The sequence below is a fragment of the Kwoniella shandongensis genome, chromosome 3 (genome assembly GCF_008629635.2).
Source record: "Kwoniella shandongensis chromosome 3, complete sequence".
In the NCBI taxonomy this organism is placed as follows: domain Eukaryota; kingdom Fungi; phylum Basidiomycota; class Tremellomycetes; order Tremellales; family Cryptococcaceae; genus Kwoniella; species Kwoniella shandongensis.
Window position 1 is genome coordinate 629903 of NC_089289.1, and position 18113 is coordinate 648015.

The 18113-nt window shown below is 50.6% G+C and overlaps 11 protein-coding genes across 11 annotated transcripts; 8 read left to right on the forward strand and 3 right to left on the reverse strand.

Moving 5' to 3' along the window:
* Positions 1-324: 324 nt before the first annotated feature.
* CI109_101584 (eukaryotic translation initiation factor 3 subunit L) lies at positions 325-2759 on the reverse strand (the record flags this gene model as incomplete). The annotated part of the gene is made up of 12 exons (XM_032002472.1): positions 325-508; positions 565-623; positions 672-1071; positions 1120-1256; positions 1310-1429; positions 1478-1566; positions 1615-1983; positions 2032-2128; positions 2175-2203; positions 2256-2316; positions 2367-2456; positions 2544-2759. 12 exons carry the CDS (start codon positions 2757-2759, stop codon positions 325-327), a joined length of 1851 nt encoding a protein of 616 aa, XP_031863409.1.
* A 251-nt stretch (positions 2760-3010) lies between these two features.
* On the forward strand, positions 3011-3866 carry CI109_101585 (uncharacterized protein; the record flags this gene model as incomplete). Its single annotated transcript, XM_065967004.1, has 3 exons — positions 3011-3283; positions 3334-3451; positions 3502-3866. 3 exons carry the CDS (start codon positions 3011-3013, stop codon positions 3864-3866), a joined length of 756 nt encoding a protein of 251 aa, XP_065823076.1.
* A 20-nt stretch (positions 3867-3886) lies between these two features.
* Positions 3887-4459, reverse strand: CI109_101586 (uncharacterized protein; the record flags this gene model as incomplete). Its single annotated transcript, XM_065967005.1, has 5 exons — positions 3887-3932; positions 4048-4196; positions 4240-4319; positions 4370-4399; positions 4447-4459. 5 exons carry the CDS (start codon positions 4457-4459, stop codon positions 3887-3889), a joined length of 318 nt encoding a protein of 105 aa, XP_065823077.1.
* Positions 4460-5077: 618 nt separating this feature from the next.
* On the forward strand, positions 5078-6888 carry CI109_101587 (uncharacterized protein; the record flags this gene model as incomplete). The annotated part of the gene is made up of 7 exons (XM_065967006.1): positions 5078-5256; positions 5303-5540; positions 5656-5780; positions 5874-6289; positions 6356-6411; positions 6539-6768; positions 6834-6888. The coding sequence occupies 7 exons, from the start codon at positions 5078-5080 to the stop codon at positions 6886-6888; spliced, it is 1299 nt and encodes a 432-aa protein (XP_065823078.1).
* A 75-nt stretch (positions 6889-6963) lies between these two features.
* Positions 6964-8127, forward strand: CI109_101588 (uncharacterized protein; the record flags this gene model as incomplete). Its single annotated transcript, XM_065967007.1, has 5 exons — positions 6964-7164; positions 7318-7408; positions 7453-7635; positions 7715-7802; positions 7989-8127. 5 exons carry the CDS (start codon positions 6964-6966, stop codon positions 8125-8127), a joined length of 702 nt encoding a protein of 233 aa, XP_065823079.1.
* Positions 8128-8245: 118 nt separating this feature from the next.
* On the reverse strand, positions 8246-8730 carry CI109_101589 (uncharacterized protein; the record flags this gene model as incomplete). Its single annotated transcript, XM_065967008.1, has 2 exons — positions 8246-8509; positions 8569-8730. The coding sequence occupies 2 exons, from the start codon at positions 8728-8730 to the stop codon at positions 8246-8248; spliced, it is 426 nt and encodes a 141-aa protein (XP_065823080.1).
* A 219-nt stretch (positions 8731-8949) lies between these two features.
* Positions 8950-9317, forward strand: CI109_101590 (uncharacterized protein; the record flags this gene model as incomplete). Its single annotated transcript, XM_065967009.1, has 2 exons — positions 8950-8984; positions 9086-9317. 2 exons carry the CDS (start codon positions 8950-8952, stop codon positions 9315-9317), a joined length of 267 nt encoding a protein of 88 aa, XP_065823081.1.
* Positions 9318-9351: 34 nt separating this feature from the next.
* CI109_101591 (1,4-alpha-glucan-branching enzyme) lies at positions 9352-9911 on the forward strand (the record flags this gene model as incomplete). The annotated part of the gene is made up of 3 exons (XM_065967010.1): positions 9352-9634; positions 9806-9837; positions 9894-9911. The coding sequence occupies 3 exons, from the start codon at positions 9352-9354 to the stop codon at positions 9909-9911; spliced, it is 333 nt and encodes a 110-aa protein (XP_065823082.1).
* Positions 9912-9938: 27 nt separating this feature from the next.
* Positions 9939-10377, forward strand: CI109_101592 (1,4-alpha-glucan-branching enzyme; the record flags this gene model as incomplete). Its single annotated transcript, XM_065967011.1, has 3 exons — positions 9939-9941; positions 9988-10082; positions 10131-10377. 3 exons carry the CDS (start codon positions 9939-9941, stop codon positions 10375-10377), a joined length of 345 nt encoding a protein of 114 aa, XP_065823083.1.
* A 125-nt stretch (positions 10378-10502) lies between these two features.
* CI109_101593 (uncharacterized protein) lies at positions 10503-11023 on the forward strand (the record flags this gene model as incomplete). Its single annotated transcript, XM_065967012.1, has 2 exons — positions 10503-10806; positions 10935-11023. 2 exons carry the CDS (start codon positions 10503-10505, stop codon positions 11021-11023), a joined length of 393 nt encoding a protein of 130 aa, XP_065823084.1.
* Positions 11024-11200: 177 nt separating this feature from the next.
* CI109_101594 (1,4-alpha-glucan-branching enzyme) lies at positions 11201-11584 on the forward strand (the record flags this gene model as incomplete). Its single annotated transcript, XM_065967013.1, has 2 exons — positions 11201-11219; positions 11370-11584. 2 exons carry the CDS (start codon positions 11201-11203, stop codon positions 11582-11584), a joined length of 234 nt encoding a protein of 77 aa, XP_065823085.1.
* Between the last annotated feature and the right edge of the window lie 6529 nt (positions 11585-18113).

The following is an 18113-nucleotide window of genomic DNA, read 5'->3' on the forward strand; positions in this document are numbered from 1 at the left end:
CAAAACTATACCTTATGATGCAATCAAAGCTTCCCTTTTTCCTGATCACCCGCAACATCGAACCCACCTTACGAAGTCATCTGATAGGATTTTCGCACATATGATTTTCGCACCTAGCACTAGGAGATTATTCACGATGGACTGGACCACATGATTTCTCGATCCTACTTGGGACAGCGGATTTGTGCAAAATGCACAATCTTGGATAAATGCACCGTCGTCACAGGGTGTTGCACCAGACAGACAAAGCACATGGCTGAAACAATGACCGGCTACTGAAATGTAACGATGCATGACAGTACTATGTATCGCCGTCTACCACCCTTACGCGGCAATCTGCACTTGTCTCTTTGGCTTCCAAGCCGCCTTCGCCGGCGCTGATGTTTGTCCAGGGGCAGTACCGTTCGGTTGAGCGCCCTGTGTTTGAACAGGGGCGGCGGGTTTTCGCTGAACGGGGAGAGGGGCGGATCGGATAGTGTTGTATACTCTTTGAGCGTGCTCGGCGTTTCTACGGGTCACAAGGGTGGTCAGTTCGAATGCGAAGGAGTGCCACAGATGACATACCGGATGAAGAAGCCTGCAAATCTTCTGTGGGAGGTGGTCTCCTCGACGTGGACCATTGACTGGGCATTTTGTCAGCAGAAGCCTAAGCATGTAAAACCCTAACTCACCCCATCGATCGTGAAGTCCAGGTTGTTGGTCACGATTCTCTCTCCGTCTAATAATGTGCCTTCTCCAGATCCCTTGGCGTAAGTCCTGCTCGCCGCCTTGAGCACCATCAACTGCTGCAAGATCTCCTCCTCTCCATCCTCCTCGGTCGCTGAGAACGCAGCGAGTTTAGACGCATCAATCGAGGTGTAGAGTTTGAGGAGGTTTCGGATGTTGGAGACGCCCTTGACAGCAGCAACGTCAGAAAGGAACAGGTCGAGGTGTCGGTTGATGGCGTCGATGGGAGGGTTGGCGAGGTAGGACTCGAGGGCTGCAGAGTCCTCGTAAGGAGGGGGGTTGACATTGAGGTATCGGGGAGCGGCGGAGAGGTAAAGGTCTTTGAAGGTTTCGATGGCCTCGTCGCTGGGGGCGGGTCAGCGCGCAACAGGCGAGCAGTGTAGCTTTACTCACCCTCCTCTTTGCAAGATAGCGAGTTGATCTCCGTAGTGCTCCTTCACAATCGACATAATGCTCTCGTCGGAAGGACCCGGTGACAAGGTGGTGCAGATGGCGAGCAAGGCGTACATTCGCTCACATTGCTTGGTGATCTGCAGCGGGCCGAGTCAGTCGCGAGACACGTAAATCCGCCAAATGTACTCACCGATCCATACTGGTAACTTCGGGTGTGGTATTGCTTCATTCGGATGAAGAAGATGAGGACCGAGATGAAGGTTTTGATAGCGTCAGGCCATCGTCCGAGAGCCATGTATGAGCATCCGACCTGTGGGTTGTCAGCGCGCGGTCAAAATATGATGAGGACGGAGCTTACGTGGTAGTAGGTGGTAACGTGACAGGCGGTGATTCGGGTGAGGAAGGCACCACCGCTGAGGTCGACGTTCTCCATCGTTTGCAACGCCACTGGGCGGTCGTCAGAATGACGTCGTTCGTACAAACAAAGTCACTCACAGGTAGGGTCACCAAGAAGAACGTGCACTCTCAACAGACAGATCAAGGAGAAGTATCCGAGATTTCGGTATAAAGGCTTGCTTCCGTACTCTCCTGCGATCTCCGCTACTTCCTCGGGCGTTTTCCCCTCCTTCTCTGCCTTGAGCTGCTCGTTAATTTGACTCTTCTGGACCAAGGAGTAAAGGACGTTGAGGACGGAGTATGATGACCAAATGTGTTGAGCCTCCGCGAGCATCTCCAACTCGTCATCCGCCTTGTTCTTGGGACTCGCACGCCACTGGGCGAAAGAGGAGAATTGGTAAACAAACTCGTCGAGCATGTCCCAGAGCCATTGGATGGGGAGGTCGAGGGGGACAGGGCCTTCGGAGTCTAAGAGGAGGTTAGCGCGGCGCATTTTACAACCATTGCGTGACGCACTTAAGAGGTAGTTGAAAAGCTCGCAGATGTTCTCATACGATTGGAATCGGTCATCGATGGTAGGTTGGAGTTTGGCATAGACGTGTCGGAAGTAGAGCTGGAGAAGATTAGCGGCGCGCATGCAGAGAAACGGGACGACTCACTTCTCGGTAGAGAGTAAGGAACACCTGGTCTGAGGTGATTGTCAGCTCAAGCTCCGCTTCTGACACAGACTAGCAACTTACCGTTGCCGACCAAAGGAGAGATGAGCTCGGCCTCGGGCCACTCGTTTTGGGCGTAGTGCGCCTGGAGTTGTATATGTGAGCTTTCGGCGTGAATGGTAGGTAGCGACATACCTGGGAGAGCTTGTTCCACCCTGACTCGTACATGTTGGTGATGGTAGGGAGGTCGTTCTCAAGGATAGCTTGGTGGAAGAGGACCAAGAACTGAGGCGAGAGGTATTAGCACTTTAACTCCCTTTGATTCGACTGTCCGGGTTCTCGCGTTCCATTCAGCCGTCATCCCCCACTCACCCTCTTGACATCCTCCGGGACCATCTCCAAAGCCTGCAATTGCTCCTGCTCCTGCTCCGCCGCCATCAATTGTTGTTGCGCGTAAGCATGTTGCTCCAGCTCCTGCAATCGCTTGTATTCATCTCCGTCGTTTTGGGGTTGATATTGGGCGGGCACGGCGAGGGACGACAAGAGCTCGTCGTCCTCGGGTTCGTAAAATGCTGTGGGATCGGCCATTTTGTACAGTAGCGTTGTTCTATATGACTTTATCTAAGCCTTTTTGATGTACAGAACAACCTTTCAACGAACAAAAGTCATAAATCGCAACAACGAACTCCCAATCCACGAAGGGGAATTGGTAAAACGCCGCAGGTTGGCACGATGTGGCACATGACCTCCACTTGGCTAGACCGCGGTCTATCCACATTGCATGATCATGACTCATACTGGAACTATAGCATATAACATGCATCACATCATTGCCAGCCATGCAAGTGGTCCGCAGACTCGCTCACATAGCCATCGGTCCAACTAGGCGATCAAGTGCGATGTTGCTTTTCCAGGACAGGATCGCCGGGTGTAGCCGCTGGACCGTCGCGCAGACATTACGGACGTATTCAACTCGCAAAGAGAACGTTGCGATCCAAGATGCCGATCTGTTTGGTGACTCGGAGGCTGGAGGCCAGAGACCCGGCGTCGAGGCGGAAGAGCCACTTGATGAGGACGAGCCACTTGACGATGCACTAGATCTCTCGAGACCTGTACGTGAGAAATCCGTCTCCATGTGCTGATGCAACCGTAGCCGACAAAGTACGAACTGCTGGACCGCCCACGGCTACCTGGCTCGATCAAAAAGCTTAATAGGATCCTCGCGCGGCAGAGGAGGATCGAGATACCCGAGTCTGAACTGGATGAGAAATTTGTAAAGGGTGCGTAGGGCGATGAGACAACGCTGATTCGTGATCAGGGCGAGGTCCAGGCGGCCAGGCGATCAACAAGACCAACTCGTCGGTGTCTCTTACACACATCCCTACCGGGATCAGAGTGCAAGCACAGCCCACTCGTTCTCGCGAAGAGAACCGTAAAGTGGCGAGGAAGATCCTGGCAGAGCGGCTGGAAGTGCTACGTGCGACGGGCGGCAACCATATAGAGCAGCTGGAAGTAGATGTCACGGATAGGAAGGGTTTGAGGAAGGTGGAGGAAATGAAGCTTAGCGAGAATTACACGAAAGCCGAGATCAAGGCGGAGAAGGAACGGAGGAGAAAGGCGAATAGGGCGAAGAAAGCCAAGCGGAAGTACGGCAAGGTAGAGGAAGCCGATGACAAGGGGTATAACGATGCATGATGTACAGATGCTATGATGTATTACGGATTCGTTTCGAGGTTGATCTGCTTGCCGAACTTTGCATATCTGCGGGTGTCAGCGCTCGTAACGACTTGCAACTCACAATTGAACTTTCAACTCCTTCATACCCTTCTCACACTCGTCGGCCTTTCCTTGTAGCCCGTCGATGTCTTGCTCGTACCGTCTCATGTCCGCTTTCAGTTGTCTTCGAGCCGCTTTCAGATCGAGGTAGAAGAACGCCTCGCCCATTTTGTACAGTATCGGCTGGTTGTCGTCCTCGTCGGCTAGCTCGAGCTCGGTGGATAGATCGTCGTAATACTCCTTTTCCTCCTACAAAGGTGATGAGCTTTTACGCGGTTGATGGGACACTCACCTGCTTCGCCTTGAGCAAATCCTGTATGTCAGATAACCTATTGTTCAGCTTGGAGAAGGTGTTGATGCGTTGCTGGTCCTCTGCAGAGCATCGTGAGCACGACCAAATAGAGTGGACGAGCGTGACTCACCCCACGCAACTTCCACTCCATCACCTTCGTCTTCGGGCGGTAGCTACGGTGGATCAGCGAGGTCACGACGGGTTCACCTACCAAGCTCATGGTGTGCGTGCGGTAGTTGATGCGTTATGTTCTAGTTGCATTTGATGTAGCAATAAATCGCGTTGTAGGCTGCGTCAGAACACAGTCAATGACCGGTAACTTTACATATTCCCCCACTTATCGAAGAGTTGTAATTTGCCTTAGACAATACTCCCACATATCATCCACTCACCCAGAATGCTCCCGTAACGAAACTACAATGTCCAACCGGAGAATTGACTTAGCCGGCGGCGATCACCGCGCCGAAAGGGGTAAAAAGTTATTGAACGGCGATCACCGCTTGCTGCCTCTCCTTTGATCACATCCACTCCCCAAAGCGTCGCATACGACCCCCATAACGCGGGGGAACAAACATTGTTTTACCTTGGCTGCGGTGGCTAGCCTGAATAACCTTTGATATAGGGTTCTAACTCTTTCCCCAAACCCTGCCCTGAACGGTGCATCACCTGGTGAATGAATGAATGAATGAATGAATGGGTCTGATTGACAGACTGATTGATTGATTGCCTTAGATTGATTGCACGCACTTAATTAGCTGCACCCAACTTGGATAGACTGACTGACTGCAATACAACAACCGCTCACTCTTATTACTCTTAATCAACACCTGCCCCCACAATGTTCCAAAAGGTGTCCGACAAGTTCCATCGCAAACAACAATCAACATCGACTAAACACTCATCGTCTCCATCCTCCCCTGTCGTCCCTCAAAGCACATCCATTGCCAAATCAAACTCACAACCGCAATCACAAACCGATGGCGGGATAACCACCTCGCCAATGGAAGGTATCGAAAGGTGAGTCACCGTAACAGATCAGACACCCCGCTGACAATGGCAGCAGCTACTCCCCACCACCACCCATCTCCAAAGCATCCGCTGCTGGCTCATCCGCCTCCTCGTCACTCTCGTCCGTCCCTCACCAAGCCCGCACCCTCTCCGCCGCGCTCGGCGTACATGCGATCCCAGAAACCTCCCGAACGATGAGTGTAGAGATGACCGACGCGAAGCCGCAATTATCGCGCAACAGTAGTGCGGATGAAGAGCGAATGAGAGAGAAGGCACGGGAGGCACAAGAGCAGGTGAGTCAACGCTTTGCTTAGACATGGCTGACCCCAGGCTGCCGCGGCGCAAGCCAACCTACACAACGCTACGCAACAAGCCCGAGTCGCTGCGATCAATGCCGCTGCGACGCAGGCCGCTCTGGAGACCGTCTCCACTCAATTGCCAGCCGCAGCGAAACCAGCCACTGCTCAACCTGGCCAACCCCTACGCAAAACAGCGGGACGTTATGCCCTCGCCGACTTCCACATTGAGAGAACGTAAGTCTAACCTACTATTCCCCCCCGCTCACAGTTTAGCCTCGGTACAGGCTCCTTCGGCCGTGTCCACCTCGTCCGTTCCAAACACAACAGCCGATTCTACGCTGTCAAAGTCCTCAACAAAGAAAAAGTCATCAAGATGAAGCAAGTCGAGCACACCAATTCCGAACGTGAAATGTTGGTCCGCGTACGTCATCCTTTCCTTGTCAACCTCTGGGGAACCTTCCAAGATGTCAACAACCTTTATATGGTGATGGATTTCGTCGCGGGTGGAGAACTCTTCAGTCTGCTCCGAAAGAGCCAACGTTTCCCCAACTCTGTCGCCAAATTCTACGCCGCCGAAGTCGCCCTCGCTCTCGACTACCTCCACTCCCTCGATATCATCTACCGGGATCTGAAACCGGAAAATCTGCTTCTCGGTGCGGACGGCCACGTTAAAGTCACCGACTTTGGCTTCGCCAAGCACGTCCCGGACATCACCTGGACCCTCTGTGGCACACCAGACTATCGTGAGTACCCCAAACCTGAGCAACGCTGACGCCGCCCAGTCGCGCCCGAGGTGGTACAATCCAAAGGCTACAATAAAAGTGTCGATTGGTACGCCCTTGGTGTGCTCATATTTGAGATGCTGGTGAGTGACCTCGCCACAACTCCGCTAACGTCAGGCCGGTTATCCCCCCTTCTTCACAGAAGACGGCAACCCCATGAAACTTTATGAAAAGGTAAGCTGCCCCCACGTTAACCCCGCTGACACCCAGATCATCGCGGGAAAAGTACGGTACCCTACCTACTTTGACGCCCTTGCTAAAGAACTCCTCAAGAACCTTCTTGTCGGCGATCTCACGAAACGATATGGAAACCTCCGCGCGGGCTCCTCCGACATCTTTGCCCACGGATGGTTTGCCGAGGTGGATTGGGACAAACTCTACCGACGGGAGATTCCCGCCCCATATGTTCCCAAGATCGAGGGAGAAGGAGATGCCAGCCAGTGAGTCGCCCTTGTGTTACCCCGCTGACAACCAGATTCGATCGATATCAGGAAGCAGACGTCAGCGCGTATGGAAAGACTGGTACCGGCCCGCATGATCACTTTTTTACCGATTTCTAGTCGCGCGGTGGAGGGCGCATAATTATTGTTTGTACACTTGTCATCTCTTATATACACATCTGTTACATCTATATCATGTCAAAGACCACATCCACGCTACTTGACGGGAATCATGTCTTCCCACCTTTCTACGCATGCTATCTGCTCCGATCCAAAGCCGTTGCAAAATCCAATCGAACGTATGTTGGTTCTACGCCTGACCCGCCGCGGCGTATCCGTCAGCACAACGGCGAGTTGACACAAGGCGCTTGGAAGACCTCAAAGTTTAGGCCTTGGGTGGGTTCACCACGCAATGACATCGCTGATGTCAGGAAATGCAAATGATCGTGTATGGGTAGGTTCTTCTGTGCGTCTCCGCTGACGGCAGCTTCCCGAGCAAGATCACTGCGCTGCAGGTGAGTCACCCAGATCCAACTCCGCTGACCTTAGTTTGAATGGGCCTGGCAAAAGCCTGAGCTCTCCAGGCATCTACGGGTGGAGAACGACCCCGACACGCCGATATTTAAGAAAGATGCCAAACGTAACTGGGTGGAGAGGAAGATCGCGTAAGTATCCATCGTGTAGCTCCGCTGACATGCAGCGTCGCATGCACCCTCATCTCCCTCCCCCCTTTCTCTCGCCTCCCCCTCCACCTCCGTTTCTTCGTCCCCGAGGCCCATGATCTGTTTCAAACATACCACGCGACACACTCCCTGTCTCCAAACGTCACCATCACCCTCGATCTCGGCGGTGTCTCCGGCTCGACCGGTAAGCGAAGAGACAGCACTCGAGGCGTGCAAAGTCTTGCCGGGCCTATAGACGTAAAAGACACAGAGTTCCGGCAAAGCTCCAACGTCTGGGAGAAATGGAAAACGCTCTCAACCCATGGCGACACAGTTCTCTGCGATGACTGTTCCCTCCCAATCTCGTTCGAGGTGAGTCAAATCCATTGTCACCGCTGACGTCAGGACCATCTCCGCTTTACCCTCTGCCCGCTCTCCTGCTCCCACATCTCCCACATCACTTGTCTCGCAACGCATTTCCTACGCTCCTCACCAACCTCCCTCCTCCCTCACACCGGCACATGTCCCACCTGTCACGGCATGCTGGAATGGGGTCAGATCATCCGCTCTTGCTACGCCCGGATCGAAGGGATCGAACGAGAGCGCATCGCCGCGTCGAAGAAGCCGCGACGGCGGCGGCAACAGCCATCCCCGTCTGACACCGATACGTCTACTGGCCTCGAGACACTCTCCCTAGATACCCCTTCCAAACGCGCTCTTGAACGGTCCACGTCGGACCTCACAGCGCCGATCCGTAAAAAGCCGGGTATATGATGCATTGTATCGACAGACCTATGACTCCATGCTACACCTTGCTACTTCTTTTCGTCGTGTTGCTCCTTTCGCTTCTCCTCGTGCTTGTCCTCGCGCTTCTCCTGATGCTTCTCCTCGCCAACCTTTTCACCTATACCCCTGGCCTCGTCCTTTATACCCAGCTTCGCCACTTGCTCGTCCAGCTGCTCGATATCGGTCGGTGGCGTCGGCGTATCCCTCGGCGTGCCCTCCGCCTCCTCTGACTCCTCCTCTGGTTCATCTCCCTCCTCGTCCTCATCATCCGTCACGTAATCCTCCCAGTCGAGCTAATCATCAGCGCAATCCCTGCGCCATCATCACTCACATAATCATAGATCACCCGTACGATCAAGCTGCAACTGGGACAAATCGCAATCTCCTCCCCGTCCCTCAGCTGTCCCTTGGAGATCTCAAACCTATCTCCACATGGACACGGGTAATGGAACAGCTTCGCGACGGGGTCCCAAGCAAAGTCCTCAATCTCCACCTCGTCGTAATAATTTGGCATGTTGTGTTGTGGTTGTTGTAACTTTGAATTTGCCGCTGAAAGTGCGTTGAAAAAGTAGAAATCTATTAAATGGGGGGTGCAGGCGGAAAGGAAACAGTTGCCGCATCATCCCGTGTTCACTGGGCCCCACGTCGTCTTTCAACCCCCCCCCACGTCATTTTCATTCAACTCCACATTCCTCTTCCCTTTCTCTTTCTTCATCCTCAATCACCCCCCAACATGTCCGCACTCACCTCCCTCCCAGCAGATGGTGAGTCCACTACTATCCGTACAACGCGCTGACCTTTAGGCACCGGCGTCGTTCAGCTCGACCCTTGGTAAGTCTCTCTTGCCAAACCCCGCGCTAACCTCTCAGGCTCGAACCATTCTCTCCCGCTATCCGCAAACGATACTCGGCCTACCAGAAACAGCTGGACCTGATCAACCAATATGAAGGCGGTCTCGCTCGCTTCTCGGAAGGCTACAAGACCATGGGCTTCCAAGTGGATGACCAAGCTGGGGTGACCTACCGCGAGTGGGCTCCCAACGCTACCGCCGCGAGACTCATCGGCGATTTTAGTGAGTTCACTTGTCCTGTTACCCGCTGAACGCCCAGACGCTTGGTCGCATACCGCCCACCCGATGAAGAAAAACGAATTCGGCGTGTGGGAGCTTTACATCCCCTCCACTTCCCCCGGTGTCTGTGCTATCCCCCACGATTCAATGGTCAAAATCTCCATGACCCTTCCCGATGGCTCATCCATTGACCGAATCCCCACCTGGATAAGCAGAGTGACTCAGGACCTCAACATCTCCCCTATCTACGATGGACGGTTCTGGAACCCACCAAAGGCTCAACAGTACCAATTCAAGAACGGTCACTCCACTCGTCCCGTCGAAGGACTTAAAATCTACGAAGCACATGGTGAGTCTCCCCTGATCAACCCCGCTGACCCCCAGTCGGTATATCCAGCCCAAACATGCGGGTCACCACGTACAAAGAATTCGAAACAGATGTTCTCCCTCGGATCAAGAAACTCGGTTACAACTGTATCCAAATGTGAGTTGTTTTCCCTGACGACCACGCTGACGTCAGGATGGCCGTCATGGAACACGCCTACTACGCTTGTAAGTGCTTTGTCCCTCACCGCGGCGCCGCTCACCCTCCTCCCCCGTTCGCGCAGCGTTCGGATATCAAGTGACCAACTTCTTCGCGGCGTCGTCTCGTTATGGTAAGTCTACAATGCAAATTCACGCTGATCCATAGGCACCCCCGAGGAGTTGAAATCCCTCATCGACAAGGCCCACGAGCTCGGCCTCACCGTCCTTCTCGATGTGGTCCACTCCCACGCCTGCAAAAACATTCTCGATGGGTGAGTCCCGTTTCGATATTTGACGGGCCACGCTGACATCGGACACAGTATCAACATGTTCGACGGAACAGACCACCTCTACTTCCACGAAGGGGCACGGGGCCGACATGAACTTTGGGACTCGCGCCTCTTCAATTATGGCTCCCACGAAGTCCTCCGTTTCCTCCTCTCCAACTTGCGTTATTGGATGGACATCTACATGTTCGACGGTTTCCGATTCGACGGCGTGACAAGCATGATGTACACCCACCACGGTATTGGCACAGGCTTCTCAGGTGGGTCTCCCTCTTGTTGACACCACTGACTCCCCAGGCGGCTACCACGAGTACTTTGGCGAATCGGTCGACCTCGAAGCAATGGTCTACCTCATGCTGGTGAGTCAACCCCCACGTGAGCCCGCTGACCCCTCAGGCAAATCAAATGCTTCACGAGACCTACCCCGACGTTATCACTATCGCCGAGGACGTCTCCGGTATGCCCACACTCTGCCGACCGGTTCCCGAAGGCGGTGTCGGTTTCGACTACCGTCTCTCAATGGCCGTCCCCGACATGTGGATCAAACTTCTCAAGGAATCCACTGATGCCGATTGGGAGATGGGTGCGATTGTCCACACCCTGACGAACCGACGACACATGGAACCGAGTGTCTCCTACGCCGAGAGCCACGACCAAGCTCTCGTTGGCGACAAGACCCTCGCGTTCTGGCTGATGGACAAGGAAATGTGTAAGTCGAACTGAAACGAGCATCGCTCACGATCAGACGACTACATGTCCGATTTATCCCCCCTTACCCCCGTCATCGATCGTGGTCTGGCTTTGCACAAGATGATAAGGTGAGTTTCCCTTGCGCAGCCTCTGCTGATGCCAGATTTATCGTCCACACTCTCGGCGGAGAGGCCTATCTCAACTTCGAAGGGAACGAGTTTGGACACCCAGAGTAAGTCCCCGTATACCGGACCCCCGCTCACCTACAGATGGATGGACTTCCCCCGAGAAGGCAACGGCAATTCGTTCGCCCACGCTCGAAGGCAATTCAACCTCGTGGACGACCCCCTTCTTCGTTACAAATACCTCAACGAGTTTGACATCGCCATGAACACCCTCGAGACAAAATACAAATGGTTGAGCGCTCCTCAGGTGAGTCACACACGCCTTATTCACGCTAATCCTCCAGGCCTACGTCTCCCTCAAACACGAAGGTGACAAGGTGATCGTATTCGAACGTGCGGGTCTCCTCTTCATCTTTAATTGTAAGTCCGCCTTCACCTTTTCGCCGCTGACCATCAGTCAACCCCACACAATCGTTCACCGATTACCGAGTTGGCATCGACGCTCCCGGCGAGTACAAAGTCCTTCTCACCAGCGACGAAGCCAGATTTGCTGGCCACTCTCGTATCGACTTGAATGGGAGGTATTTCACCACGCCCATGGAATGGAACGGACGGAGGAACTTCCTCCAAGTGTACGCACCCGCGCGAACTGTCCTGGTCTTGGGTCTGTAGTAATGTAGTCAAAAAGGAGCACAACGAATGCAATAATGCCGTTATGATTTTATTGAGTCGCCCGGGGTCGTTTTCACCTGGCATCTGTGACCTACCACAGAGCTCCGCTCCCTCACAAAACTGACCAACCAGTCTGAAGGACAAGCTACGACTTTGCGCGCTCTAGTAACAAATACTCCTAAGCGGCTCGGCATGAGACGATAGACAGAAGCGCTACCGAGTTGTTGGTTTATGGGTCATCAGAGTATCATGCAGAATCCGAAATTTTCTGCAATGTGTTCTGATAGGAGGATGCCGCCCCGCTATCGGGCCCAACGGTTCGACACCCACTTCCACCGGAGCCGAAGTACTCAACAGTACGGCTCAACAATCGTCACTCCCTCTCGCATGTCGTTCACAGATCGCTTCTTCGAACAAGGCAGGTCAAATTCAAGATCCTCTCGGAATTAGACCGAATCATCATATTCAGCTAATATCTGATATCGCAGCGTGTTAAGCATAGATACTGCAGCAATCGTGCACGGTTCCCAGGACTCTCCCTGTCAAGCCTCTGCTAAACAAACAGGGACGAGGTGGACTACAAAGGTTTACAATGACAAGGCACTTATGACGAAGTGTGACTTGCAGACACCGTGAACTGCGCAACAGTGGTACACAACATGATTCAGCACGACTTGGAATGATGGTGAGAACTCTTGATTCAGGCGGTCAAGATACTTTGAGCAGCAAAGAGAAGTATTGAGTTCAAATGCCTCACGAGATCACTTTTGAGATAATCTCATTTGTGAGGGGAGGGAAAAGAGCTATAAAATGAATGACAATCATTGGCCTGTCATACCTTTTCTGATAACCTATCTGGGCAGATTGTGACGAGTGGGTCATACCATATGATGAGAACACACTTCCACTCCATGGCACTATGCAATGCAAGATTAAATTGCAATCCCATGTTGTGGTGCTAAGTCAGGTCGAACCACAAAATCATCATGTGGCATTGAATAAATAAGAGATCAGATTACGAACTCTTGCTGAGGCCTTGTGCATGGCACTGAGGGATAAGAAGAACGCTCACAGGATAGAAAATTTTTTTTATCAGGCACTCTGATCCTTTCTGTCTCCTCAAGGATGAAAAAAGTAGCAAATCTGTTCAAATAGATCAATCACACGCTTGAGGGGTCTCTAGGGGTGTTAGGGATTCTTTGGGGTCTTTAGGAGTGGATGAGACCGGCAACGCGCACGCGCATCCAACTGGTCTGTTTTTTATCTCTGTTTTTCCTCTCCTTCTCCTTCTTTTTCTTCTTCTTTGAGCATGCAATTGATAATTAAACAAAATCACCTTCTCACTCAAGAAGTATACAAGCTGCAATTCTTCTCGAGCCTTCGACTCATCACAACAGCTTAGACACTTGTTGTCTTCCACTTATCTTCACACAGTTCTTTGCCTGCTGAGGTTTCCAAGCAAGCTCTCTTTCTGTTGACCAGATATCAAGCTCACAGCTCGCCTTCATGGAATATGATCCAATCTTGCCTTCATCCTTTGTTGTCTATCCTTTGGTGTCTATCAGGCCTTCTCTCAACAGGTCGCAACGCTGTTCTCAAACAAGATTAGACTTGCATTCATTGTATAAGCTCATTCACCTATTCATCAGACACACCCAGTTACCGGACAGTTGAAGGAAGCGTCTCATTCTCATACGATTGTCATATGATTGATACGATCCTCATATGACTATTGTACAACGATACGTCTCATAAAAGGTATAAAGGACAATGTTTGTACCTACTTTTGTATTTCTTCCTTTCCTAATCGAAACCATCTCAATTGTTACCTCACCAAAGCCTTCAAATTCGATACTCCTCGTTGCCACTCAGAGTATCTCAATAATCCCCATCAATCAACCTCACTCCAAGTCTTGCCGGATCCTTCTAGACTTGTATCACTGTGGACCAATTCACAAGTAGTTCAAGTCACATCTCGTCATTTATGACTTGCCATAGTAAACCTTTGCAATCCACCTGGTTTCTGTTTACATGGAAGAAGGCCTGACAGGGGTTGGTCGTGACACCATATGACGACGATGCGAATCAACCATAGGGTGTGTTGGATTACTGATTGCATACTCAGAGAGAAGAAAGAAAGAAAAAAGACGAAAGAACAAAAGCTCATGAGTTTTTTTACCTTAAACATTGATTATCATGTTGCCTTTACTATACGTTTACCACCTGTAGCTTCAAGTGACATAGGCAATTTGTGAAGCAGCTAAAGCCGCAAGGAACATCCATCTGACAGGCGAGTCATGTCCTCAGAGGTAAACTGGCCATCACAATTATCCGATGTCAACATGAACCGATAAGAGTCCGTAATTGAGGGCAAAGTGTTGCTTATGAACTGACTTTTACCAACAACAAGAACGGCATATTTGTCATCTGCGAAATCGATGCGCACCGCAAGTGTGACGCCAGAAAGGACATGAAGGTGCCCAATGAAGCATAGACATGCTAACTCGGGCGCCCAAACGATGCTACCTGCATGCCCAACCTCATTTATTTTGAGTTGATGCTAGCGAATTTTGGTGAAAATTGTGGCTGACAGGACGCTTGAATAGTTCCCACAGTTACTCATACATAATTATTACTGTGATAAATGTATATCCCTCTATCAAGCTCATCAATAATTACAAGTGAAGCATTCTCCTAGCCAATCGCAAGTCCAGTACATTTGGTGCTCAACTTGTTCCGATTGCATTAGACCTTGAACCTAGTTGCATATCATATTGTCCAGTACATGTCGGCATAGAATAATCAGGCGCTTTTAGGGGTTTCTAATTTTCATAATTACCTTTCTTTCTTCTTTCCCTTTGAGCAAGCGAACAAGCGGACAATATTCCAACAGTACAGGCGCATATTCAGAAGAGGAATGAAGAGGTACAGAGAGACTGTCACAGCTTGGTACAATGGTACAAAAGAGTTATACCTTGACCCTCTGACTCAGCTCCCAGATTGGGTGACTCCCCATCTGTCGTCATCTGGTTTGAAGCAAGACTTGAGCCGACCGCCAACGGAGATGACCAACTGGACGCTCAGACGGTTCCCACTGTTTTGGTGACATCACTGGTACTTATATACATGAGTACAGAACTTATACATAGCTATTTTTATGGCAGATGTATATTCCTCTGCAAGTTACAGTATTGTACAAGTGATGCAACCTGCTAGTCAACCCCAAATCTCGTACATTTAGTACTCGACTTGTACACTTCGTTGTGAGACTTCAATCTATCCGTATTCTACGACTCGCCTCTGACGATATCCCACCCAAAGCCTCTGACTCGCGCTGACTATCGTACCAAACTCGTACTGCCATCGTGCCGACTTTGTATTGACTTGTACGGAACTCGTTCCCAACTCTGCAATAACTATCGAGTCTTTTCCGTATTGCCTACCAATCACTTCTAGTCTTGCACTGTAGCTAAAAGGTATATAAGCCGGCCCTTCTGGCCATTAGTTAGTCTTCTCCCCAGCTATGGATTGAATTCAATTCCCACATCAAAGTCAGACAGTCAGTTCGAACCTGACATCTTGTTCATTTGGGTCCAAGTCCCATTCCAGTGTCTCAGTGGGTTACAGTCCCACTACTCTCGTTGACAAGCGGACACCCCTTGATCTAGTTCCGTCCCCCTTGCTCAATTGATATTTTTGATTCTTGAGGGAAAAGAAAGGATCAGAGTACAAAAGCTAGTGGCGACCTTAAATATCTTTTGCTGTATCCCGCAAGGGTCCCTCATATCCCTCAGTCCAGAGCACAAAGCCGCAGCAAGGGTTTATGTTTTGATCTCCTTCGCCTCAATGCCACACAGTGGGTTTGTATATTGATCTTCCACAATACCACAGAGTGGGATTGTGATTTGATCTTGATTGCACAGTCCCACAAAGTGAAAGCGTGTTTTGGCCTTGTGGCATGACCAGGTCATGACAACAAAGGACAGTGAGTATCAGTGTTCAGCCTGTGGGCATGTTAAACCCTAGGAGAAGAGAAGGAGGAGGATGTCATGAATGATAACTACCAAGACCAACATTCTTGGGTATATATAGCCATAATTGGGAGATTCAACAAAATCCCGATTATTGTGACCTTTATGGCGTGATGCTATGATTGAATAGAGTAGCTGGCCACTGGCTAGGCAATATGTTATTACAGATTGTCCCAAGAGAACTGTCATCATCAGGTAATAGCTGTGTATGCCAGGATGACAGATATCTACATTCTGATTACGTTGGGTGCATGCATATGAAATTCTGACGGGATCAAATCTGGCTGATGTGTCCGTTGAATAGGGGTGTCTGACATTTCAGGGACTAATGTTACAGATGTATTTGATATGGAGGCATATTCAGTGTATTGTGGCTTGTACTTGTCAGAGGCGGGTCCGTTGACGAGCCTAAGCGGGGAATACGGGTTACGAATAGTATTAAGTCCTGTACCGAATTGTACAAGTCGAATACCGAATGTACGAGACTTGGGGTTGACTGCCAGATCGTTACACTGGTCCCACAGTAGTGAACTAGACAGAGGAATATACATTCGTCACAGGAATAACTATGTACGCGCCCGTGCTCATGTATATAAGTACCAATGGTGCCACAAGAACCGTGGGAACGATTAGTCAGTCAAATCGGTCATCTCCTACGACGGCATTCGCCGGGCCGATGTCGAACTGGTTCCCGTTGGCTGGCGAGTCGAACTGTTCGGCGGCCGAGTCGAGGTGTCACGACATGAGTCGTTCGCTCAGTTGTACTGGGTCGTGACAGTACTTTAGTGGAGTGTTAAGTATCCAAAAGTTGTCGCAGACTAGGTGGTCCACGGGATTGCGCTAGAACAAGGGTGTCCTACAAAGAGGGGACACCTCTGGCTTGTAGGACTTCAATTCACTGAGGTACTGGAATGCAACTGGGACCCAATGAACAAGATGTCAAGTTCATACTGACTGTGTTACTTTTGATGTGAGAATCAGATTCAGTTTGTAGCTGGGGAAAAGACTAACTAATGGCCAGAAGTGCCGGGTTGCATACATTTTAGCTACCACTGTCATGACTTGATAAGTGTTACGACTTGGTAAGCCAAGCCATAACACCAAGTACATCAACATCACCGCACGGATCACCGCACGGATCACCGCACGGACTACCGCCTCCCAACGCAGCGGTGCCAACTGCACGGTGTGATTGCCAACAAGAACAATAAGCACAACACGGCCACTTGGTGCACTCAACAACACGAACAATCAACACCAAAACCATACACCAAACATCGCCCAATGTCCGCCGTTGTCATGACGGTCACTGCCACATACATCACGTGACCTACAAGATCCCGACGCACTCGCCGCTCTACTCGCTATTCTCGTCGAACTCGTAGAACTTCATTCAACGAAGCCATCTATTATTCGGTCTAATTCGATGAACTCGCCGAGTTGTAGAATATCGCTCAACGTAGATGGACGGATGGATGGATGGATGGATGGATGGATGGATGGATGGATATATAGGAGAATGGCTATTCTCATCTTTGTACTCTTTTCCTTAGTGATTTCCCGATTGAAAGTCATACACCGTACCTTCGCTATCGCTCTTGACAATATCACTTAGCCTTCAGTCAGTTCAAGGCCACAACGCTCATCCTGAGGTTGTTCTCTTCGGATTCTTGTTGTTTTCGTCATTCTCGCTGAGTATCTCGTCCATCTCGTCATTATAGTTGACGCCTTTGGCGAATATCGCTCAACCTTGTCTCTGTGGTGTGATAGGGCCTCATTGACTGAAGCCTCTGTTGATCATCGTGACAGCCGTCCTTCCCAACCACACACCAAACGCTGGCCACCCCCCCCAGATAGTAAAACCCCTCAGGTAGTGTCGCCTCCCAACTACTAGAGGGATACATGACCATGAGATTATCGGAGTGCACAGGGGAAGGACGGTGAACAACACCAAGCTCTGGCTGTTCCTCACTGCAAAGTCAATAAGGTATATAAGACGGACATTCTGAGTAGCTGGACACTTCTTCCCGTCTTCTGTAGAGATTGAATATCATATGTTACTCTCCATACATTATCCTTAACTACCTCTGCATTACCTACACATGTGCAAACACTACACCAAACTTCACTACATGCCTACAGATAGTTGACGTACCCCTCAACCTACCTTCGGTATTCCACTTGTCCGGTACTACAGGTCACATCCCCTTACTCCTTGACCTCCCGCCATACTCTTCAATCATCCACCTGGCACCTTTTCTCTTGAAGCGTACCATGTGTAACAATCACGCAAGACCAGAAGCCATTGGTAAGTGATATGGAAAGGACATCAAAGATCTCACATGAGGTTGGTATAGAGTTAGTATGATGTTGGTACAAAGCCAGTATGATGATGGTATGATGATAATATGATGTTAATACAAAGTCAGTACGCAATTGGTACCCCATACGAATTTGGTGGCTGTGCTTGCAGGTGTGTCTGGAACTGGCAAAGTGAT